Source organism: Lineus longissimus, chromosome 18 (assembly GCF_910592395.1).
Source record: "Lineus longissimus chromosome 18, tnLinLong1.2, whole genome shotgun sequence".
NCBI classification, from domain to species: Eukaryota; Metazoa; Nemertea; class Pilidiophora; order Heteronemertea; family Lineidae; genus Lineus; species Lineus longissimus.
Genome location: NC_088325.1, coordinates 8,436,663 through 8,462,937, shown reverse-complemented (window position 1 = coordinate 8,462,937; position 26,275 = coordinate 8,436,663). Strand labels below are relative to the sequence as shown.

The window sequence follows — 26,275 nt, the reverse complement described above, 5'->3', positions numbered from 1 at the left end:
AAAGACATCATACACGGTCAACACAGTCATGTTATCTGATAATTTGCTATGTTAATTTGCCATGTTAACGATCGTAGGGAACAGTGGGTCAGACCAGGGAGAGGCCAACCAAATGACATCAAGTCACCAAACGTTATGTCATATCGCCTAGAGTCATTCGCGTTCATCGAATCGTTTTGGAATAACACCAACAGTCATCACCTTCAAGTGGAGATACCTGCAGCAGAGATATATTGTTATAGATATAAGTGTAATCCTTTCTCGGAGTTCATCATCTTAATAGAATTTTGATCACTATCACGATGAAACTTCTGCCGCTTTTGGCTTTTTCACTTATCCAATTTCAAGGTAAGTCATTTTTGCGAACATTACATTTTCGAACATCACAAATATTTATACCCAGCATGGGTTATGTTATAGCATTCATGATAAAACGACCCCACATTTAGAAGAATTATAAATATTAAAACTTAAAAGGAATTTTCCCTCTCAATTCGGATTTTTTTTTCTAACCATTGTTGATCAGCGATTCAAAAGAAGGGGGAGCAAATGAGGGAATTTTGGACCAAATGTCGTGTTTCTGTATAGGCCAATATCCCAACTCGACCATACCTTGCGTTGTGGGTCATAGGATTCTAAATGATGAACATGCATGTCACCTTCTTCAACACTTTTGGCCTAGGTCTCTCTAGCAATAGATCTCTGAAAAATGATTGGAAAAGAATTAGAAAGGTCTTATAGAAGAAACTAAGTGCTTAGTTTTATACCGATGTGCCATTTTTGGGTTACTTATAATCCACATAATAAATCTCTTCGTTGGACTTGTAGGTCAATTCATGTGGATGATAATGTGTGTATTTTATAATGGATTACTTGTACAGGCCTTCAAGGAAGTATATGTCCACAGGTTTTTTTAAATATCACAGAGATAAAAAAGAAGATATTTGTATACGGTTTTCAGTTGAGTATGGTATATTTAGTTGGTCATATATATGTTGTATTTGGATCCACCTAATTCTATCCCTTCATTATGTAACAAACATTTTAATAAAGGTAAAAAAAATAGTTTTTTCATGTGCCTTTTCAAAAATTCAAATCAGCCCATGAACTGTGCTTTATGACCGTCATTTTTTGGCACTTGCAATTCCACAGAGTGTGTTCGATAGTCATGACAAATGCACATTTTTGCTTAGGATTTTTATGCTATTTTTTAAATCTCTTCTATAACCTTTGATAAAGACCCCCATCCTTCATGTATGAGCTGAGTTGGCCAAAAAGACCCTGGCTGGCTGCATTGCTGAATATGAGGGGTGTTCTCAAAGGTCACCAGCTGTCGGAAAAAAACAATCACCTGTTGCGAACTAAAACTAATCTTCAAAAAATTTAGCAGGAATTTTCTTGTAATGAAAGCAGAAAATTCTTTGTTGTAGTTCACCCATACCTTGTGAAAAAGAACGAAAATTTTAAAAAAATAAAAAAGTTACTTCTTGAACATTTTCAAAATTGCCTGTTACATAATGAAGAGACAGGATTAGCTGGGTCCAAATACATCAGATACATGGCCAACTAGATATACCATTCTCTGCTGAAAACCGCATGCAATTATCTGATTCTATCTCTGTGATATTTAAAAAACCGGTGGACATTTACTTTCTGGTAGATGGATGCCAAAAGGGAATTTATTCAGGACATTTTGAGAAATATGTTCAGGACATGAAATCTGTGTACAGAACATAAGAACTATATGCAGAACATGAGAAGTGCATGCAGGACTTGAGATATTTATATCCAGTACAAGAAAAATATATGCAGGACATCAAAATTATAATGAAGGAGATGAAAAATGTATGCAGGACGATCTCAATTATGCATGCAGGACATAAAATGAAAATGATAGGCACTGTCGTCCTGACCATTTGTCATGTTCTGAACATATTTCACGTCCTGCATATACTTTTTATCTCCTGCATATATGTAAATGTTCTGCATAGATTTTCGTGTTCTGGATAAGAATATTTCACGTCCTGCATTCACTTCTGTTGTTCTGCATATATTTCTTGTGTCCTGCGTAGATTTTCTTGTACTAGATATACATGTAAATATCTCAAGTCCTGCATACACTTCTTATGTTCTGCACACATATTTCATGTTCTGAACATATTTCTCAAAATGTCCTGAATAAATTCCCTTTTGGCATTCCATGAGTGACACCGAACTTGGGACAGGGTGCGTCGTCCCATAAAAATGACAGCGTGCGTCGGAAAAATCGATATCAGCACCATGACGTCAAGGGGTAGATCCTTAGCTCCAGGAAACGCCTTACTAGTGCATCGTTCCACATGGAAAGGGTCGATGCGTGGAGAGCTTACTCGGGTCAAATCGGAGTCAACAGACCAGACCGAAAACCAGGTGGTATATTTTGACGATAGATACCGTTATGCCTATCGTCAGAAATGAAATGAAACAGTGTGTTTATAATGTCTGGTATGCCTAAAACAATAATACAAAACAGTCAATTTGACTTGATGACGTCAACCAGAGAAAAAAAATCCACCTCGTTGTCGTTCTCGTTCTTGGATCAAAATCTTAGCCTCTCCGACATCGGAAAAGCGCGATAATTCAGTCAGATTTTGAATTTTTTTGTGCAATTTCTTGATGGAAACTACCAATGTAGAATGACTGGGCAGCCGACAGCTGGGTAACATTGGTCTTTAGAATGCCAATGGTCCGAAAGCGCCTTTGAAAGCATTCTTAGGACTCCTCCATGAAATGTAAAGGTTTGTGTATCTGGTGCCAGTAGTTTGGTCTCAACTTGCACCTTGTGTGTCACACCACGCGTGCTGGTTTTACGTCTACGTCTGAATGATTTGATGAAAAGATGGAGTCCATTAGCGATAACAATACTTCAGTTAGTATTTTGCCTTATAGGTGGCAGGGCTCGATGAAGCTGGTTTTGCCACCTGTGAGTGATTTCATAAACTAAAAGCGCCGAATTTAGCACTTGATATTTTTGTGATCAAAAGTCAGTATATCCGGTTGACGTGCTGTTTTTGTGGAGACTTTGTAAATAATGTCATGCTATCAGAGAGAAAGTGATTGATCTTGATTGAAGTACATTAACATGTGCAATTAGTATTTAAAATGTTAGATTCATCTATGGTCCTTACCAAATTGGTGATATATAATCCCAATGGTTGAGTTGTTTAAGTTACTCATAGTCTTTCCTTTATTCAGTTGGGGATTATGTAGTTGGTGACAAGGTTCGAGCTGTAAAACATTTTTTAGGCCTAGCTGTCATTGTGGCAGTCGTTCGTCTGTAAGCTAATTTATAGTCGGACGGATATGGGCCAATCAAAACAATTGCATTCTGCAAATTACGCACGGGTGAAACAATACTCAGTCTGGAATGCGACACAAGTCAAAGTCTAAACAATGGCCAAAAGATAAATCATCATGAAATAATAATTCCACCTGGCAGCGATATCGGGAATGCGATGAAGCCAATTTTCAAGAGGAACATCTTTTCAGTGTCGATCATCTCACCAATTTTCAATCAAAACAAGCTTATACAATATTAACGTTATCGTGCACAAATGCAAGACAATGTACGCGGAAAGACAGACAGGGAGATGCCTACGAAAACAATACAGCCCCCACATACACATACACATGTTCATCGTATACGCGCTGAAAAATAATGACCGTGTTGCTTTCTAATTTCAGATACCCTCGGGATGACGATAATGAACAAACTTAATAATTCACGACCACAGCTTGGCGAAACGATAACGCTTAGCTGTAACATTGCGGATGGAACCGCCAGAACTGTAACGTGGTGGAAAGACAAATACCAGGGACCGAGAGCAGTATATCTGACGTACAATTGCACGGTTGTTTCAGAGAAGTACAAACCAAGATTAAAAAACGTTCAGTGTGACAGAATTAATTATAATTTTCGATTGAATAATGTTCAAATTTCGGACTACGGGAATTGGGGGTGTGAGGCTGATGGAAGAGTGGCCACCACCAGACTGAGATTGAATATTTTAGGTAAGTTTAAACCAGATATAAATCAATGCAGAACATTTGGTCTTCTTAGACACCTTCGGTGCGTGACCCCCCCCCCCCCCCCCCCCCGCCGGCTACGTGGAGTTTTTCAGGATACAGTTGGGAGGATAGCCAGACTATCCCCAGCGCTATTTTAGGGATGACAAAACGTTCGCCGAATGCATGCCCTATGTTATTGTCGAATATCATGCAGCCGTCCTAACCCATTTCCAATTTCATCAGTTTTATATGTGGTGTGTATGTGTATGTTTTATATTATTTTACTTCACTTTACTTTATATCCCCATCGATTTATGATCCCAGGATAATGGGATAAAGTTGTTTACGTACGACCTGGCGAATGAAACGCCACCATTCGAGGTCAATTCCTGTCCCCCTTGTTGTAGGACGGACCAAGGGCGGCCTAATTGTGTCAAAGCAACCAACTACAACCTCTTTTCAGGGGTCAATGCGCTTCCCACTTCCGTTCGTCCTTATATCAACCCCTGGCGACATCTTAAAATAAAAGCGCAGTGATTAGTTAATGACAATTTACATAAATATTGATGAAGTCACTAGCTATCTCATTAGTTTTCTCATTAAAATATGATGATGAATACATAAACTTTTGATTTTGCTTCTGGAAGTCATATGAACAACAATCCAAAGGTTGATTCACGCTCTTGAACTTTGGTTATAATTACTGTGTTAATTTCGCCAATGCAGCAAATAAACAATAAATTACACTACAATGTTTTATACGACACAACTAGAACATCAATGACATATATTTACCATTTGCAGTGTGAGAAGGTTGGCATCAAAAGCTGTGGGGTAACTTGTCGTGATATCTAAGAGTCCAGTTTAGCCCCACACATGGTTTTGTTCCAACACAAATTGAATAATATATTTTATTTCTTACACGTTGAAAATTAAAAGTAAACAAATGTGGTTGAAATTGTCGACATGTTGTGGTGACCAGAGTAAAGTGTATATATAAGTCTGGCAGACGAAACACATTGTATACTTTTGGGATCGGAATTGTTTAATGAACTTGCGGTTATTGATTGTTAAAACCAGAGTTCTGAGGAAGACGATGTTGACATTCAATCAAAGTAATACCAGGGTAGGTAAAACGTGCCAAACACAATCCCTATCGAAGCTTGCACCGTGACTGGCATGATGGTGAAATATTAGCATCGTCTTGGTTACAATGTATAAACATAACAATTGTATAAAAGCTGGAGGAACTGATTCCTTCGAGGAGTTTTTAGAAGTCATAATCAGAGTCGCAGTCAGAGAAAGTCGCATTCAGGGAGAGTTAGAGAATGCACAGAAGTATCATCTAGCCTAGTTGAATAAAGGAAAATCGTGTCCACAGAAAACAGGCTTCTGCCTTTGTCTTCCTCCAGAATGTCCTATACGATCCCAGGAATGGAGCAGAGAGAGCGAGTAAAGTACCCAACCACTACGATAACAAACATGGTAACAAACTGGATTACAGCAGCATGATTATTGTGAATCAACTGCATTTGTCATCAAGATTGTATAAATGACAGCCACGTGGATTAAGCAGGTGGCAAAATATTATATTACAATTAGAGACAAATAATTTATTTTTTACAGATTTTATTCGTTACAAGTAAACACCTCAACAAAAGTAAGACCCCCTAAACAATTTGTTATAATTTCCAAAGTATCCATGACAATGCAATGAAAATTGCAGGACATCATCATACTAAGATTAGGCATAATGGGTGAAAAGGACAAGGGCCTACCTATTGTTACGCATGAATGATCTTCAATCGAATGAAAAAAGTGTGCCGTTTAAAAAATAACAGAAATTACTGATCCACTAGGGCCTTAACATTGAAATTGACTGGCAGTATGTGCCTTGCAATCAGTTGTGGTTTAATACTTCCTCGAACATGACACGAATGTTGTTATTTTTGAAATGGCACTTTTTCCATGTTGTTATTTTTGAAATGGCACTTTTTCCATTCAATTGAAGATCATTCATGCATAACAATAGGTATGCCTCTGTCCTTTTCACTCGTTGCGCCTAACGATGATGTGATGATGTCCTGCAATTTTCATCGCATTGATGTGGATACTTTAGAAGTTATCACCAATCTTTCAGGGGAGGACTTACTTTTGTTGAGGTGTTTAGTTACAGACAGTGTATGAAGTAGCCGTGAGTTCGTACATGTGCCTCTGCACGTGCATGAGCATAAACAGCAAAACTACATTCCTCATTTTGTTCTTTATTTATGTCTACCATGATTAAGACGTGTCCTCAATTCAAAACTTATTTGGTTGGCATAAAAATGTTTTTGTCATGTAGAAACAGTAGTGACACATAACGGCCAACTAGACGGATCAGAGGTCAGACATACCACTATACTTCACCCCAGTACCCAGGAGGTGCCGCGGCATGTGACGTAGGGGTCTTACTAGGATCTACGGCGCAACCATTTTGAATTGCTAATCAAGTAGTCCGCGGATGGAGAGGTTGCCACCTACTGGTATTTGGTCACCAGTAATTTCTCATTTAACAGCAAGACATGAGTCATTGATATTGCATGCCACCTCATAACGAAATTTTGGATGATCGGTAATTTTTTGACACGTCCTGTATGATTCATGACCATGTAAAATGTGTGCGTCGACCTCTCAGATACCGTGACAGCTTTAAAAGACATGCAGTTTCTCAATAACACAATAGAACGGAAAAAAATGTTTGTCCAGTCGAGTACGTTACATATTCCAAGTTTATTTTCAAAGATGGCAAACTAAGAAATCAGAATGGTCAGTGTATGGGTCATGTTCTGTCTTTGCGAAAGTAAACCTATCAAATTGAAGATCAGTTTAAGCTCTTCTAGTAGGTGAGATTCTAGTAATGACCGGATGCTGTGACTTTATTCGCTGCAGTATAAAGACCGGCCTCATTTCCCATTTATCTAGCTCTTAAGAATTACAAATATATAGGCTCACATGAAGCTTATTACGCAGTCAAATTGCTGACTATACTCTCATTCTTTTCTAAATTCCAGTCCCACCCCTTACACCGACAGTCACTAATCCATCGCCTGTCAATGCAGGAGACACGGCAAAATTCACCTGCAATGCCGAAAATGTCGATGTCACGAAACCAGTTACCTACACGTGGACTAAGAACGGCAAAATCCTGTCACCAGGGACTTTTGAACCTGGTGCTCTTCTTATTACACCCGTCACCGTGGGACATGCTGGAAAATATGCCTGTGTCGCAAAAAATGATGCTGGATCTAAGTCAAGCACTGAACAGGATTTCGTTGTAAACTGTGAGTATTCGTCGTATTAATCAGTGTAAGAGTGGTATGTCATATGCCCTTTACCCCTTTATAAAAACTCTCCCCGGATGGAAGCACGTTTGTTAAAGTCAAAACTGTTGACTTATTTCCTGAGAGTAAGAAGATACCTCACTTATAAATAAAGTTTTCTTCTTCACCATTGAAAATAAGTCACTCAGGTCAGATTTCGCGAATGACATCTGGGCTGTTAGGATCTGTCGGGAATCTCTTACAGTCAACAGTAATAGAATCGAGTTTAGAAATGAAAAGATGGAGAATGCAGAAAATATTTAATATTTGGTATGGATTTTGAGTAACGCAAGACCGGGCCATACCAAAATACGTCCCGCGACGAGCATATAACAATCTGCTGATTTCTAAATGGCTCAACAAATAGTTTTATACTAGTGGAGTAAAAGCATTTTTTCATTCTACGATGTAGTTCAAATTTTGGATTTTGAATTTTTATGAGTGGTGACATATAGGGTAGAATGGGGTATGTGTAGCTCCGGTTTAATTGTAGCCCCTGCCTATGATATTGATTGATATCCCCACGCATCAAACAATGCAGGGGCTACAAATACCCCCATTCCACCTTATTGTTGTTATGGGAGAGATTGTTTCACAAAAATACCTCGGTCGTAGAGATTAGTCAAGGGTTGCCACAAAATTGCGACCGTTCCAAGATTAGACTAATAATTATTATAGTGCGTTGGCCCGTCTCAAATGACATGAGCGTGTTTTGATATTCAAGATTCAAAACTCAATTAGGCTACTTCGCGCCATGATGACCGGCCCAATTTCTTTTTATTTCAGACCTACATTTAATTGCTTCATGCCTCATCTTACGGTGGTCCGTTTATGTGCCAGAAGACCCCCCCCCTCCCCCCTCTCCCCCGAGTATATGCGGTGTGAACATGGCAAAATATTAAAAACCTTTTCCTGTTCCTCACCGTTTGCAGGACCAGGGCAGTATCATATGTGGCCCTGCTTATTGGCAGCAAGACAAATCAAATGCATTGAAAGTACCTCAGAAGGTTCCTTATGAGTTTGAGGCAAAAGCTAAGCCATCACTCTACAGTTTCATCGAAACCATCAGACGTGACGTAAAATCGCCCCCTGGCGTAGGATACAAGGCATCGTCCAGAAACCTCTAGCACCAAACCCAAACTTGCACATTTTTATGGAGCAGAGAAAATAAAGCGCTCTGCATTTTGGAAGGTGAATAACCAAATCTGCAAATTCATCCCATAACATCAGATCAAAACTGTTGCTTCATTTTAGGTCCACCCTCTGCACCCAGCCAACTCGAGGTAGTCAACTCAACTGCTGTAGCAGTGACCCTTAAATGGATTTCAGAGTTCAATGGTGGATATGAGCAGAGATTTTATGTCCAATACAAGATGTCTGTCGAAAACTGGGATGTTGCTCCGGAGGTTCCTCTAGGAGGAATATCAGATCCAGGTCTCAAGAAAGTCGCGTATCATAGGGTTAGGGATCTCGAGTCGGATGTTAGGTATCAATTTCGAGTGCGTAGTAAGAGTTCCCACCTCTGGACTCACACGAGTAACTTCAGCAACATAGCATCTAGGAGAACACCAGGTATGTGGGTATTTTTTATGGACACGACCGTCCGCAATTTTAGTTCAAAACTGAGTTTTAGATACAGTTCATTACCTCTGGGGGATACATCGTTCTTATGAATATCATGGGATGTTATGCATGAATAATTTCTCAGCAGTCCATTCAAGCATTGAACCGGCGAGACGTGTTTGGGTTTCTCCGTTTCTGAGTGGTTCCGCAATTGTTGGGGAACGCTGAAAGATAGACAGTCACGTTTTCTGTGATTACCCTATTGGAACGAAACACTGAAATATTTGAACCAACCTCAGAGATGTTAAACTGACCTCCGAATAGGTTGAGAAACTGAGGTCCCCCACCCAACGCTTGGGCGCGTCTAAGTTATGGTTGATTTATTTTCGGAACTGCGAAAAGTGACATGTTGTGAAGAGCAGCTAACTGACACTCCGGCAGTTTCATTTCTCCACAAAAAAATGTTCACCGTCAGGGTCGCTAATTCCGCCAAGATGCGTATTCTGTAAAAAAAAAAAGCGACACCTTCCTTTCCTTCATCATCGGCATGGTCATTGTTTAAAGCAGTTTTTCCCTCAAAACTCTTTTTTATCGACTTTGCAGAAAAACCCAAAATGTCCCTCATAGTTGTGAGCCGGACATACAACAAAGTTACGGTGCGCTGGAAACAAGTGACTGGAAAATATACTGGGCTTAAGATCAGATACTGCCAAAGTGACACAGAACACTGCGGGGATTACACCGTGCCTAACCCAGAGAACAACAATGCAGCCTTTTTCGTTGATGCCAACAAAACATATTACTATTATATGATTGTTGAAGATGGTGGCGATGTCGTGTACAGGAGCACGGACTTCAAGAATGAAATCGATGACAAGAGTAACGCGCAAGCTGTTGTCTCCAAGACGAACACAGGTGAGTGTTTTTTTTTAAGTTGCATGTTGATATTTGTATCGACGATTATGAACATAGCAATCACCCGTACTCCGCAGGTTATTGTAAGGAGCTGTCTATACTCACCGATCTAAGACCGGTTCATTAACTTATTTATTTATTTATTCAAACTTTCCTATGCTCTGCAGACAATAAACAATAAACAAATTCAAACGGCAATAAAAGAGCAGGGCACAGCAAAGCATAGAAAGGAAACCCATTAGGCAAAAATTAGCCTTTTTAATGGGCTTCCCTTGACAATGTACAACAATACAAATAATGTGTGTCTCAAGTAGACCTGCAGCTTGTACATCTGCAAAAGCCTGCCCAAGAGCACGTGGCAAGTCGTTCCAAAGTTTCAAAATTCTATTTAAAAAAGCCCGAAGGCTTCGACGGTCGCAGCTATAGTGAGGCTGATGATGGCCGAGGGGAGATAATTAGGGGTAAAACACGAACATGACGAAGGCAAAAAATTCCATCACGAGGTTGAAACTGGGGAAGGGGAATCCCCAAAAAAGCAATGCACAGCGTCTTAGTACTTATCACCGTACGAAAAAAATTCATGCTCTAGATTTCTGCCCTAGTTTACTGTCGATACACGATCACAATGTACACTAATATGTAAAGTCAAGGACTTAGTAAGCCCCCCTTTAGGTCGGGCGTTTCCAGTGATATACGACACAAATGGGTTGTCCTCATGCATTCACTTTGGAAACGCATTTTAAAATAGATGTTACGTCCTGTTAATGGGGCACGTCATCATCGCGTACATTTGGGAAAAACTCCCTAACGAGACCGGAGCAGACGGCAGAAAGTAGTTTAATTATTGGCCGCTAGGGTGCAGTATGTCGCTCACCCGAATTTTTCACGCAACTATCTATATAATAATACTGGAAGGGGGACGAATAAACTCACACTTGCCGATGTTGTTTTGCCTCGAAATTCGGCATGGTTGTTTGGAATATACTCTCCTGATGCAACGTATAGTTCAAATCGCTAATCATACATGAAAAGTATTAAAATTTAAAGATTTTATATAGATTTTTCCCCGTCTCAGTCTTACTCCGACCGCCATGTTTTCGCAGCAAGTGTCAGTAAATTTTTGAAGATCGACCATTTTGCAACTTCTTTTTAAGCCCTCGATTCGACTATACGATTCGACATGCATTTTTAAACTTGCTTCCTCGGCACCATTTGTCAAAATCAGCGGCCAATTTATTCTTGCATTTGTCAGGAAAACGCAAGAACTCACTTGCTAAAGCACTCATTTGCGATTTCGCTGGAAGTTTCTCTACGCGTTGCTAATGACGTCATCACCGAGAGAATCACACCGTTCGTGCGAATTTGCGAGATTGTCCAAGTTGAATTTGTCGACTGCATGTTGAGCAAGGCGAGTGCAATTTTGTCGTTCTAAAAAGGAAATTTCCCACAAATAATGACTGCATGCCGGAATATCTGATCGACCCACCGCCGCGCCGACAAGTTGAGTCGCGACGGCGCGGTGTAGGCCTAGCATACCGCCTGACCCAATAGATCGCGCGTTCTACACCACCAATGCCAACGGCCAAGCACCAATCCATCAGCAATGATCAGCGTGTCATTGTCAACCAACGCCAGTCGCCCAGCAACTTACATGTACAAAGGTTGCACTCATTTACGTTCGTATGTTCGTTCAGTGATATTGTCCGGAAATAGGTAGGCCTAGCCGAGGGTGGTGGTAGGCTGGGTCCTATCATAATCATATTCATAGGCCTAGCCGAGGGTGGTGGTAGCCGGCTGGGTCCTATCATGCAAAAGACAAAAGTCAATAAAGAAATAAATGCGTGTCCGGCAACGCCCCCACACCTGGCCTTTTGGGTGACTCCAGAAACTACCGGGCCGATTTCTTCAAAGTTTGTTTTTTATATTTCAGTAACCATGGTTACGATATAGGGGCCATTTTGCGTACTCTAATACATTAATTTGCTGTACATTACTTTGTATCACCTATGCGTACACGGGGGGGGGGGTATCTAACAAATTGGAAAAATGTGTGTACATACTGAACGGATGACAAACAAAACACGGTCAGTGGCACAACCTATGATAATATAGGCCTGCCTTTCAACTCTAGCTACCACCCGAATTATGCCCACTACACGGGTTATGCTAGTAGCTAAATAGAGCTAGTTCTAGTTTGTGATTCATTTTGATACTTCAGATTTGGGCAGTAGACCAAAAAATAACTTAGTCGTCAGTGTGGTTTTAAGCTGGAAAAACGTATTTGTTTTTCTTAAAGTGCCTTTTTGGACGGGTGTGTGCGATTGTTTTGTTTATGTCACGTGACCTCGACCATGTCGACACAAAATTGAAATAAACCACCCTTTTCTGTAATTATTTAAAAGACCGGAGGTGTTGCCATGGGTACCAAAGTCGCCCCCTCCCTAGCCAACATCTTCATGGCACATTTTGAGATACGCACGTTTACACATACCACCTACAACCCCTCACCTGGGTTAGGTTCATCGATGATGTGTTCCAAATATGGACACACGGCCGCAGGGAATTGGATCTCTTCATCCAACATCTCAATGATTGCCACCCGACAATCAAATTCACGGCGGAAATCTCCAGCCAGTCAGTGAATTTTCTAGACACAGTAGTCAGCATCAATGAAGACCGTAATATCATTACGTCCCTATACTGCAAACCTACTGACGCGCACAACTACCTGCTGTTCTCCTCAGCACACCCGAGACATTGCCTCAAAAGCACACCCTACAGTCAATTTCTCAGGATCCGCCGGATCTGTAGCCTGGACACAGATTTTGAGGAAAATGCCGTCATGATCGGCCGCCACTTCATGCGACGTGGCTACCCTTCATCACTTGTAGAGACAGCCCTCATCCGGGCCTACCGCACCTCTAGATCTGATCACCTCAGAGATGAGGCTCCACTGGACACGGACGATCAACCAGGGACGACTGAGGACAATTTCTTCCTCATATCGACCTTTATCCCGGGCTTCCAAGCACTACAGCGCATTGTTAGCCACAACTGGCCCGTGCTCCTGAAATCCATTGCAACACGTCACCTACATGACTCTCGCATCACATTTGGCCACAGAAAACCTCCCAATCTCCGGGATCTTCTGGTCAGAGCCAAATTCACCGACACCGCAACATAATCAGGGGGACCTACAATCCCCACTGCCGGCGCAACCCGTTTGCCTCCGGGCTCCCGCAACGCGTGCCCAAGAGCCAACACCTCTTGTCGTTACTGCCCTAAACTCAACCTGACGGGAAGGATCGGTAGCACAACTACCACCACGCGCTCATACACGGCCATGAAGCACATCACATGCAAAAGCAGTAACCTCATTTACTGCATCACATGCAAAAGATGCAACCAACAATACGTTGGTCAAACCAAGCTTCGCCTCATGGACAGATTTGTAAAACACTTTTACAATATCTCCAAGGGCAACAAAGATGACACCATCGGCCGGCACTTCACCAGCCATAACCACGCAGGCATTGATGATGTGTCCATATCAATCCTGTCTTTCATCCACGTCCACCCAGAATCGCCCCAAAGTGCTGTACTCAGGGACACCATCGAATTCAGATAGATCCATAGATTGCGCACTGTAGCTCCGCTGGGACTCAATGGGTGATATGAATAAAGACTAGGAAATGCTTTTACTTAAAACTTCATGTACATTTACACTAGGCATTTCTGTACAAAATAGAAGTAAAAGCATTTACTAGTGTTTATTCATATCACCCAATGTCCTAGACTAGTATGTACTGTACACATACATTGCCACGTCTTTTAACAACTTTTCCCTATGTGTACTCTACAGGGTTCCCCCAGTCTTACTCCAAAGACAGGGGCAGCATTACTTAAACCGTATCCCAACGCACTCCATGTCACATCCTATCCAGTCAGGTCAGGCTATCCGTCAAGCTATTGACCCCTGGAACCAACATCGGGACCATTCCAGTCCCAGACTGTCCGACGTGTAAAATACTTACAGGTCAACTGGATATGCGGCCTTTTACTCCCCACAGCCGCGCATCTAGGATAGGAACATTTTTCTATCAACAGTCCACGGCCCGCCTCTGCAGGGCCAACCCATCTTGATCAATATCGCCCTTATAAGTGTCTGATGAGCAACTCCTGCGAAACCGTTCACACCACCCCTGGCATAACCCACATGGCGCGCCTCCCCGCCATTCCGCGCAACTTTGCCGCCATGCTCCCTAGGAGCATGACGTCATGTCCGTCTCAAAGCCATGACGTCATAAAGGGGCCCAGCATCACGTCAACCACTGCGTTTTGACGTCAGTTCCAACACCTCACACGGTTTAAGAGATCAGGCGAAGACTTTTGAGCCTTCACAACGGTCACACAAGCCAATTAAGCTGGTCGCATCTCATCGCATTGCCACGTCAAATATATTTCTGTCATTATTTAGGACGGATATTTCTCTAATAAAAATATTAATATAATTGGCAAATTTCTTAGGCATATGTTGCGAATTCCCATGAAGATTTAAATTAATTTCAACCAATGGGATAGCAACCACCACCGGAAGATCGCGGAGAAATCGTAAAGTAAACGGAGTTAATTCAGCGCCATTTTGAAAAACCAAAAGAATTGTTTGTAGCCTATACAGGTTACTCTCGTTATTTCTCGTCATTATACTCCCGCATACGCGTGTATCTTAAGAGCCCCTCCAAAGAAGGGGGCTTATAATAAAAGGAAAATGTCAAAAAGCCTCTAAGATTTCCAATAGAAAAACTTCATTCTCTCTCAAACTGAGTTATTCGCATCAACACATTGTGCGATTTTAGAATCAATGTCAGACCAGTCCGTGTATACTTCATACGCTCATTTAGACATGAAGGCCTCCTCAGCAAAGTTGCAAACTATGCGTCAATTATAAAGGGAGCTAAAAGCTTAAGGCTAGCTACTACCAAAACACGCTAAAAATGTTTTCGTTCCACATAAACGAAGATGTAAACGACAGTCATCTCCTTGAGATCACTTGAGGCATGACCGCCCACACGAGAATATGCATTGCACAGGCCGTGGTCCCTTCACACTGATTGGTTTGTCGGTACTTAGGTCATGGTTAGTTGATTTTAAGTGGTTGGCTCTGAAAATGAACTGGTGACTTGTTACTTATCCACTATACTTTTATCATTGGTAAATGGTTTGGTCGATTGATTTCCCTGTCTATCATTTTAATTTTGCCTCAAGTGTAACGTTATCAAGTCTATCTTAAGCCAAACGCTGAAAAAAACATCCAGGACTCATTATTCACTGAATCTCATTGCCATAGACTGGATATCTGGATAGTTTATTAACCCTTAAAACTAGGTGCGGTTGTTTTTATCCACCCGATATACAGGTAGTAGGCTGCAGTATTTTTTTACAATATTCGGATGCTTCTTCCGACTTCTTAACGGTTTGTCTAACTTTTTCCTGATTTATCCGACATTGTCCGACTTTTTCCCGAAAGGTCGGATTTCTAAAAAAACTGTAAAAATGCTGGGCTTCCCGAAGCAGGGCAGTAAAGGTCAAATTAAGGCCTATGTTGAATTTTGGGAAGCCCTAGTATTTTTTCGCAGGTTTATTTTAGAAATCCTACCTTTCAGGAAAAAGTCGGCCAATGTCGGATGGTCGTATGAACCAGGGAAAAGTTAGATAAACCGTTAAGTTGGACAAAGCCTCCTACTAGTGATATATAGAAGACGACATTCTTTGTTATTGTTCTTTCGTCGCGCAGTCCTTCGGGGTTATTGGCGTCGACACGGATCTATATAGATCCATGGTTTTGACTTAGAAAATAAATGTCTCCGTAAAAGGCAACTTGCAGTCGGCCACGAGAGAAAACAGGCTCGTGGTTGAACTCCCTTAATGATAGTGCAATAGGGTTGAATTTGGTGTCTTTCTCCAGGTTATTGGGGTCAGGGAATCCTTTAAAGCCATTTCCAGTGTAAAAAAATAACAATATACCATGATGACCCGAACTATTAAGGCTGAAGGGGTTATTGTCGTCCTGGGTATACATAAAGTGTACCCAGGTTCTATGTCGTACAGTGAAATTGTACCCAGGGTCCACGCGATTTAGGTAAGTTGGTTCCACGATCCTCCGCAAGGTGTAACTGACGCTTTGACATACATGACATAATTATGCACACGATCGAGGCCTGACGGACGGCGTAAGTAATTCTAATTATCTGATTATGGATCTGATCCAGTCATATGTGTCTAGCGAAGATGACGAGGATGAGAATGAAACGTTTTCATGTCCAGCTGGAAAGTTGGTTGACTTCTGTTCGGTCGTGGTTGATAAACTTTATTTATAAACTAACTTTGTGTATGAGTATTGTTAAAATGCTGTCTGCTAAATATTTGCTGCCACCTGGTTAAGATTTCCCAAAATTAAATGTTCTTCCTCAGTTTGGCCCTTTTCTTCCTCCCTACCCAAAGATGGCAGATCAGCACATGTAAATTTGAGCTCCTAAAATGAGGACAAAATTAGCCTATTCAAAGAGGTTAAATGTGTTGGGAACATCCTGATATGGAAGCAGAAGTGTACCTAAACAGGTGGCAGGAAGTCAGTATCTGTGAGATGGGATTTTAATCCATGTTTAAGACTTCTTAAAACGGTATACATTCGTGAAACTGTGAGCCAGTGCGCATCTTATATGCAGTGTACGAACGAGGCCTTGAGCAAGCACTTCATCATTACGATACCTTCTGGGAATTCCGTCGTCGTGTGTGCAACAGAGTGTGGATGAGCCCTGTCATGGAAAATCCATTGTTCAACGGAGTTGTGGATGAGCCCAGTCATGGGAAATCCATTGTTTATAAGAGACGTGGATGAGCAGTTGTGTTGTGTGTTAGTCATCGTGCGTCTTTCATGATATCGACATCTGGTGTCTCTTACGTTAATCACTGTCATGACAAACTTTCTCTCGTAGTCATTCGAGTGGTACCGACATACAGGATTGCACATATAAACTGAGACTTTTCATGAGATGAGGATAGTGGCATTTGAGGCATTGACATTGTGACATTGAATTATTTCCCGGTATATGAACTTTACCCTAAGCGGTTTTAAAATATATAAATATTATTTGGTTAAGAAATTAAATTCATTTCACATTATCCAGTAGTCGTCACATCTTTTGTGGCGCTACGGAACAACTTCCTCTTCAATCATCCGAAGTTGTTGCGCGGCCATCTTGATCTTGTATGCACGTCACGTGACTTCACCGAGAACAGACTCGTGCCCAGGTCTCTAAATCGGAAGCTGGTTACAGTTTGTGAATAGAAAGTGGACCCAGGGTACAATTTCACTGTACGACATTGAACATGGGTACACTTTATGTGTACCCAGGACGACAATAACCACTTCAGCACTATTAAGCGACCTGTGCGTTTATACGGGATACTCAGTTATGTCAGTCCTGGAGGTTACCTGGCGTTTGCGAACAATGTTGAAACATGTTACATTGTACATGCGTTGTCAATGCTTCAGAGCATTGTGCTAGATAGTGGACTATCCTTGTTGGGCTAAAATCCTGCAGCATTGAATGTTTACGACGGATGAAATGTTTCTGTGTAAAGGGAAGGCAGATGCATTATTTTAATGGCAACTTGCCATTCCTTTCACCCGGATACGGATACATTTAATCTAAAGAAGCAAAGAACAATTTTGTTTATTTTTGATAATCTGGCTCTTCATAAAAAAAACTGTGAATCATCTTCCTTGTCACTCTGTTCAATTTCAGCTAATTCTCCAAGTTCTACTTGTTGACCATCATTGTCACCAACAATTGAGCAGACGGCTACCTCCTGCTCCAAAATCATGGCAGAAAGCATTTAAAAGCTTTCATGATGGTAATATCCAGAGGGGTTCTAGGACAACCCCCCCCCCGTCAATTGTCTCCCGACATTGCCCCCCGGAAAATTGCCGCCCCAAGTAAAATAACCCCTTGTAATATTCCCCCCCCCCCCCCCCAATCAAGTGAAAATGCCCCTATGGAGCTGAATTCTTTCTTTACAAAGGTAAGGTGTTTTCTCCTCCGTTTGCACTACCAATTCTCCCTCCCTCCAGTCAAGTCCATCGCAGAAGCGAAGCGACGACTTTGTGGGGTTTTATGACATCAAAATTGTTCATGATTTCACCAAAAACTAGGCTGCTTGAATTGTAAGCTGTCATTGTGACAATTATCCCCATGAACGATGTCCTCGGGCTGGATCAGTTTCATGAGATTAGAAGAGAGTGGTTCGTAGGATATACATAGGTAATCCCCTATTCATGACCATTGGACAACAATGAAGGGGATTGTTGTGAGCCACTTCATACAATAAAGAAGTCGTGTCCTTTTCATATTGGTATAACAGGAAGCACTGTGTTTTCCCTGACGATACTTGTAATTCCTGAATGACTGATCCGTCTACATCAGCCCGTCGCCCATTCAAAGTTGTGAGCTCCTCATGCGTATTTCTGAGGTCATTTGCTAACCAATCGCAGAATGTCCATGGATGGATTCGATATCGGCACGCGTTTTGTGATGGTTTCCTCGCATACGCATGACCTAAATGGTGGGCCTGAATGTAGGCCTAATCATCTAAATATCAAATCGTTTGAGCTGATGAATAGGCATGGAGATGTCGCCTTGGGCTCGGGATACAAATCGATGTCAGCATTCCCACCTTCACCATATTCTGTAATCGTTGCCATACATGTACAACGACTTATGAACAGTTAATACTGAGCACAAGAGCGATAATTTCATATTCACCAATACTTCACATGAAACAAATTATAAAATCATGATCGGACAAACGCTTCATAAAAGCCTCAGTCAATTATCCTGCTACTATTGTGCAGGAATAGTTAGACAAAATATGATCAAATTACGTCTATGATCCCAGTCGAAAGATGATTGATACCCCGTCTCTAACCCGCTACTGTTATAGTAAAAACTGACAACTTCACTGGACTTCGAAAATTTTGGAAGCGCCTTGGCTTTGACGGCGGTGTATACGCGAGTCTACTGTAGGACCTAGTTTAATCGTCAACAAGTTATAACATTACGTAAATTGGTATGGTATGACAATAATTATGGTCTCATCTTCTTTTTTTGCCTACCAAACACTGACAAACTATCAGAAAATGTTGCTGAGATGAGTAAGAAAAGTGTTTTACAGTGACAAGAGCTTTTTTGATAGCAATATTTACAGGAATAAGAGACCTTATCATTTACATACAATACGATACGCTATCAACGTTTTTACCTTAGATCTAATGAATATTGGCATCCGTTGGGTACAGCCAAAATCAGTATCATATCGCTAACATTGCAATTCAAATAGTTATAATTACCCCGATTGGATTTCTGCATTGACTGCCTTGGTCATTGGTTAGGCATTTACAGAATACAGCATCAACCATTCTTTCCTCTACAAGGACAGGAGCGAGTGACACACTTCACACAGTTGTATTTCAAAGCTGTGTCGTCTGGTATCACGATGACATTTCATTGAGACTATAACTTGTTTGACGATGCAACTAGGTCCTATATTGGATTATACCATGATGGAATACTGTTCATGCAATTGGAAGGGTTTTATTGGAATCTTTATCCCCTAAAACCTGAGGAAAGACACCAATGTCCCTTTAGCTTAATTCTAAAGCAGGTTAAGCTTGATTTAAAGGCGCGGCGGTCATGTTGGATTTCACAGTGATCCAACATTTGTTTAACACTGGACATGGTTTTAATGGATTCCCTGACCCAAATCACACAGGGAAATACACCAAATTCAGCCCTATAGCACAATCATTAAGGGAGTTATACTGGATTATATAATGAAACGGCGGCCATCTTGGACGGCATCTTCTAAACTCTCCTAGGTCCCCTACAAGGATCAAGAGTCAAATTCAGAGGGCATCTGATGCACACAGAGTCCCCCTGAGCCCCCAGACTAATCTGTTCGTGTGAAATAAAACAGCTGTGGACAGGCTCCGATTGTACTGGGGTAGTTCCATCTTTGTCTCGCAGATGAACACGCCTGGTAGAACTTGAAGTGGTCCATTCCTCCGAAAGAACAAAAAAACCCGGCACTTTCCTCTAATAATGTCGATTCAATACAAAGAAAACAATGCCGGGTGTATTTGGCAGGCCGCTCGCCGAACAGGCATCATTGTTTTCCCTGTTTGGAGAGTCGCTTGCCGAACAGCACTGAAAATCAACCCAGTTTGGCAAGCTCGGCTTGCCAAACAAGTAAAAATTCTACCCTGTTGGGCGAGCCGGATACTTTACAATGCAATAGCCAATCGGAGAGCAGTGACGTCATATTTGAATTAATATGCGCATAATTAACAATGGCCGATTTCTCGTTCTCGATTCATTTTCTTTTTTCTAAACTCGTGTTCTTGTCAAAAATCGATGGAGAGGAATATAGACGAGTATGTGATTAACTGATAAGCGTAATAAATGAATTGGGTACATTGCTAAGGTCCTTCGCTGTAACTCTAGTAGTGTTGTTGACCGCTTTGCCATTGAATGATAATGTGCCCTTTGACAACTATAAATATTAATGAGTTCGGTTCTCCATTCAGGGCAAAAAATGCGCTGTTTGGTAAGTCGGGCTTGCCAAATAGCCACTTCCGAAAAAATACAGGTCTTGTAAATAACACTTCGTCAGAACATTTCAGAAACGTCTCTTTAAATAGCAATTTGGCTCCGTTTGTTTAATTATGCATTCATTCATTTTGACTGCATGCTATATGGCTGGGGCCATAGTTTGATGAACATATAATCCATCTTTTGTCGTCCTTGTTTTCACAGGTTTTGCTCTTGTTGGCGGTCTGGTTGGAGGATCTGTCATTGTAGCTACATTAGTCGTCACTGTGGCAGTTGTTTTATGGTAAGCTAATAGTTTATCGGTTACGATTACGATTACGATTACGATTTCAAAGTACCATCGACGATTTCGCGGGGGATGACGTAGCACAAAAAATCGATGACAACAACCACAAATCGTAATCGTAATCGTAAACGATGCAGAAACTCGCTAATGTCACTAAATTCACAATTCGAAAACATCACATTTAGAGACATCATACTCAAAATGTGTACACCGTTTCGTTGAAATTTCAAAGTTTCAGGTTTGATAGTTTTGCCACAATGAAGAAAATTAACAAGTGCATCAAAAATAACCATGCTGGAATACTTAAACTGTACTGACGCGAGTCTTAGACTTGAATAAATGCTGCTCAATATGTCCCCCGTCATGCCTGCTAACTGCTTGTAATACATTTTTCTAAAATAAATTCATTTCCGAATCTCGTCCTGAGTAATTTTCTCCAAGGCGCTCGTTATTTTCTCCTTTAGTACATTTCCGTAAACTTATCGTTTAAAGGTTCTCAAATGGAGTAGTCCATAGAGTCCATGGAGTAGTCCGGTGACTGTGATTCCGGAAGAACTCGGGTGTCGTCTGATCCGAATAATTTTGCATCGCACTAACTGTATGTGAAGGTGCACCATCTTGTTAAAAATTATAATCCTCGTCAGGGTAAAGATTTCTGCAGTCAAGAGTGACCCCTGCCATCGGACACGTCATATTTTGACACAGCACTTTATTATTTTCTTAAATTGTAACAAAACTTTACCGCCAAAAACCTTGACATTTTCAACAAACGATGTCAACAACTACCTGCAAATGAGTGCAAATTATACAGCGACATTATTAAATCTCGAATTAAGTGACTTTTTATTTCGGCCATCCGATATACTTCATTATGTAACAGGCAATTTTAAAAATGTCCAAAAAGTCATTTTTGTATTTTATTTTACTTTCGTTCTTTTCACAATGTATGGGTGAACTATGATGCAACAAAGGTTATTTTTGCGTTCATTACTAGAAAATTCCTGTTAAATTCTTTCATTTTGAAGATGAGTTTTAGCTCGCTACAGGTGATTGTTTTTTTCAGACAGCTGGTAACCTTTGAGAACACCTCTGATAGTCAGCAATGCAGTCAGTCAGGGTCTTTATGGCCAACTAAGCTCATACATGAAGGATTGGGGGTCTTTATCAAACGTTATGGAAGAGATTTAAAAAATAACATAAAAATCCTAAACAAAAATGTACATTTGTCATGACTATCGAACACACTCTATGGAATTGCAAGTGCCAAAAATGATGGTCATAAAGCACAGTTTGTGGGCTCATTTGAATTTTTGAAAAGGCACATGAAATAAAAAAGTGACTTTTGGACCTTTTTTGAAATGTTTGTTACATAATGAAGGGATAGAATTAGGTGCATCCAAATACAACAGATATATGACCAACTAAATATACAATACTCTGAAAACCTCATTCAAATATCTTACTTTATCTTTGTGATATTTTTTTAAAACAGTGGATATCTACTTTCTGGAAGGACTGTACCTCAATTTTTTGTCAGGTATTGACGAAAAACGTTTGCTCTCAAGTGTAGTAAAAGATAATTGTGAGCTGTTACAGTCAGTGGCATTTTCGAGATTTTTTTTTGAATAATTTCGACCCAGGGGCCTATAGTTAATTCTTAAGAACACACCGGAAAAAAGCAACGTCACTTTGCTTTAGACAGCCGAAGCGATCACGTCATACCAGGTGACGAGGCGTATGCAAGCACACACAGGAACCTTTTGTTTAGTGTCTGAATACGGCTACATCAGAAACGCAGAAATGAAATACCCCAAAACGTCTCAGCCGTATTACTCTGCGTGCGCCTCGCTTAAGAGAACCACTCATTCTGATGCGATTTACAATGTAATAGCCAAAAACAAAGTTTCATTTTCTTTTTCTGTATTTTGGCCAGAGATAAAAAAAAACCAACCTCCCTCTCATCGTAGATCAATACCCTACCCATAGGCATCACCTGTTCCGTCAAGAAATCCCACGGGCGAATAGACATGACTCCCTCCTCCCTTCTCCAGCCTTTGGACTTAACGGTTAACCGCAGTTTTAAGAGCCACCTCAAGTCCTTATGGAAATCATGGGAAATTGGGCATGCTCATGAGGAAGGAAACTGTGATCCGATTTCCCGACAGGAAGTAGTCCGTATGATCAGTCACGGTTGGGAAAGATTGGCCGAACCAGTGGTCGTCAGTAGATGGTGACTGAGCGGGCTTCTTCCTGAAGAAAATGAGGGCGCAGTGATCCCACCTCCATTAAATGACGAACTGACAGAAGATGATGATGACAATGAGTTGATGTTTGAATCGGATGTAGATGATGATGATGATGATGATGATGATAAATGATTCAGCAATAAACCCTTTTGAGTAACGTTCATTAGCTTAATCCATTCATTTTTTCAAATCATGCCCATTACCCCAGTTACAGGCTAACGTAACAGTTTATCATTTGGCCAGACAATTCAATTGGATAACCCTGTATTACTGTCCCTGTTCAAACTGTGAAAGCCCAAATCTTGGTGTCCTATCTTGAGCTGTAACATTGGAGAGCATGCGGAAGCTGTTGTCACGCTTTCGCCCGGTTTACATACCGATTACCTCATAGAGTTTAGGACGCTTTGATGGTCATCTCAGTGCTTGGACACCGACTATATAATAAATTCAACCAGGACATTACTATTTTGACCATACTCCCACCCCATTTTCCTCAACATTGGACTTAGAAATAATATTTGTGGGTTCGGAAGTTGGACAGGTAAATGGAAGAATAGAGCATAGTAGGATCAGCAATAAAAGTCCCACAAGTTACCATCGCATAAATCAATCTCCTGTAGTACCATACAAACAATGCTTTACAAATCGAATCGAATTGGAAGAAGGTTCATATGTTTGGTAAAGGATTAATCTTCAAAAGGAATGGGCTTTTATTTCAATATGTTTCTTGTTCTCTTTTTTAGTAGCAAACAACACTTCTTGAAGTTTTTTAGGATTTTCAAATTTTGTTCTTACTCTTAGGTATGAGAAAAATACGATTTCGTTGATCTTCGCTCCCAAAGGGTCAATTGATTTTCCGCTGCTAATGCCAGCGAAATGCCGAGACGTAATTACGGTTTCACCTCGCCAACAGGGTCAATAAGAGCAGTGCTGTTTTGCCGGGAATTCAAGGGGGAGGAGCAGATGGAGCCTTGCAATTTACGCATTTTCCTTCTCTTTTCCCCTGAATTTGATCGTTGTTTGATGCAGAGAAGAAAATCTGCACCAATTTCGAGTAACAAACATTTCAAAAAAGATTTAAAAATCATTCATTTCATGTGCCTTTTCCAAAATTCACATGAGCCCATATACTGTGCTTTTGGTACTTGCAATTACATAGAATGTGTGCGATACTCATGACAAATGCAGATTTTTCCTTAGGATTTTTATGTTATTTTTTTAATCTCTTCCATAACCTTTGATAAAGAATCCTTCATGTATCAGCTGAGTTGGCCATAAAGACCCTCACTGATTCCATTGCGGACTATGAGGGGTGTTCTCAAAGGTCACCAGCTGTCGGAAAACAATTCAATCACCTGTAGCGAGCTAAAGCTTATCTTCAAAATGAAAGAATTTAACAGGAATTTTCTAGTAATAAAAGCAAAACAACCTTTGTTGCATCATAGTTCACCCATACATTGTGAAAAAGAACAAAAAAAAAATAAAAAAAATTGCCTGTTACATAATGAAGAGACAGGTTTAGCAAGGTCCAAATAGAATAGATACATGACCAACTAGACCATTCCCTTCTGAAAACCGCATTCAATTATCTTATTCTATCTCTGTGATATTGAAAAAAACCTGTGGAAATGTACTTTCAAGTAGGACTGTACATTGTTGCTTCAAAAGACATTCGCAAGTGCTCATTAACTTTTTGTTTATTTTCGTAGGAAACGTGGACTGGTGCGATGGGGGCAGAGTCATCGACCTGCAAATGATACCTTAGTTTACGATGACACAAGAATCGTCAGGAATCAGCAACCTTTAAATGACACTGTAGATTACGATGATACGAGGGTTGAACTCACAAAAGCCGGCAAAGCCTCTGTACGTACATACGAGAATACTGAACAACCAACGGTCATGGGACACCACGTTCAAATACACGGAATCCTTGGGAACGAGCCAGCGCACTCAGACGATGACATAGACGCATACGACTACGTCGATAGTCATCATACACGGCAGAAAGGTGCTTCAAGTGAAAACCCAGATAATCAAACGGAATATGCCCCGGCCTTCGATCAGCTTAGGCAGAATTTGTCAAGCGGGGAAAAAAGGCGGCAGGAAAGACAGGGGACTGAAGACACATACAACAACTTAATAATCCCCGTACAAGAACAGCCTGGCCAAAGCATAGTCGAAAGCGGTGCGAGCCAAACAAATGGGGCCCATAAGCGGACTCCAAGTCGCTTGAATGACGATATGACTGACAACCAAGAGTCACTTTATGCACATTTAGGTCCAGTAGCACCATTTAAACATGGAGAGTATCTGAACCTCAGACAGCCAAGTCAGGAATAATTGGGTATCGGCATCCCAATAGGCGGCGCTAGTCTTCATTAGCGTTTTCGTCAGAGTTACACCCACTCTAGTCAAGCCATCATCTGCTGGCTCCGTTAGCTGATTGAGTTGCGTCCACACACAGACATCTCTGTCACTACACCTTGCGGTGGTCGTCAGAGTAACATGATGTATTGTTTTGTAAAATTTTAATCGATTAGGCAGATGGATACCGTCAGATGTGTCACGCCAGTTTTCATCGGCACAAAATACCTAAGTACACTTTGAGTCATGCTATTTTTTACCTGATCAAGCCACATTGAAATGAGCGTCTCCCGTCGTCAGCAGAGGGAATAATGAGCGAGTGAAGGGTAGGCCAAGCTATTTATGCGCTCACCGTAGTGAATAGATGTAGTCACTGGTGTTCAACATCCTCGGCAACATTTATCGTATTGCTAGGAAGTATTGGGAGAGAGATGGGACATTCATTTGAGTTTACCGTGTGGAATACAAATAGTTCCCTCATTCCCCCGAAATACCCCCCCCCCCCCCCCCCAACGAACCCAAAACTCCCATAACGCGAAGAAAAGAAGCGCAATGATTTAAAATAAGGCAATTCTTGGTGCGAAACTTCCTTTTTTCAAATGAAAATACAGAAGGTCGGGAAAACCATATTATGATAAATGTATAAGTAATAAATTGATACCAGACAATTACGTGGGCTGAGGACTGAGTTTCCATTCCTTCCAACGTTGCTCATACCGAAGCAAAAGAGAGTGTCTCAAACGTGACATGGGCTCAAGAGTTAATTGGTCAGCTAGTAGAAAATTGTTAAACCTGAACTACTGTGGGTATGCAGTTCAC

General features: G+C 41.0%; 1 protein-coding gene across 1 annotated transcript; it reads left to right on the top strand.

Annotated features, from left to right (window-relative positions):
* LOC135502331 (uncharacterized) lies at positions 1–25,951 on the top strand. The gene is made up of 7 exons (XM_064795069.1): positions 1–348; positions 3,724–4,050; positions 7,101–7,370; positions 8,664–8,981; positions 9,576–9,887; positions 20,762–20,840; positions 24,799–25,951. Exons 1-7 carry the CDS (start codon positions 303–305, stop codon positions 25,430–25,432), a joined length of 1,986 nt encoding a protein of 661 aa, XP_064651139.1. The 5' UTR covers positions 1–302; the 3' UTR covers positions 25,433–25,951.
* Positions 25,952–26,275: the final 324 nt, after the last annotated feature.

Coding starts and splice junctions, on each gene's coding strand:
- LOC135502331 (XM_064795069.1), top strand. CDS start 303: ATGAAACTTCTGCCGCTTTTGGCTTTTTCACTTATCCAATTTCAAG. Junction 349..3,723: donor TTCACTTATCCAATTTCAAG/GTAAGTCATTTT, acceptor TTCTAATTTCAG/ATACCCTCGGGATGACGATA. Junction 9,888..20,761: donor TGTCTCCAAGACGAACACAG/GTGAGTGTTTTT, acceptor TTGTTTTCACAG/GTTTTGCTCTTGTTGGCGGT.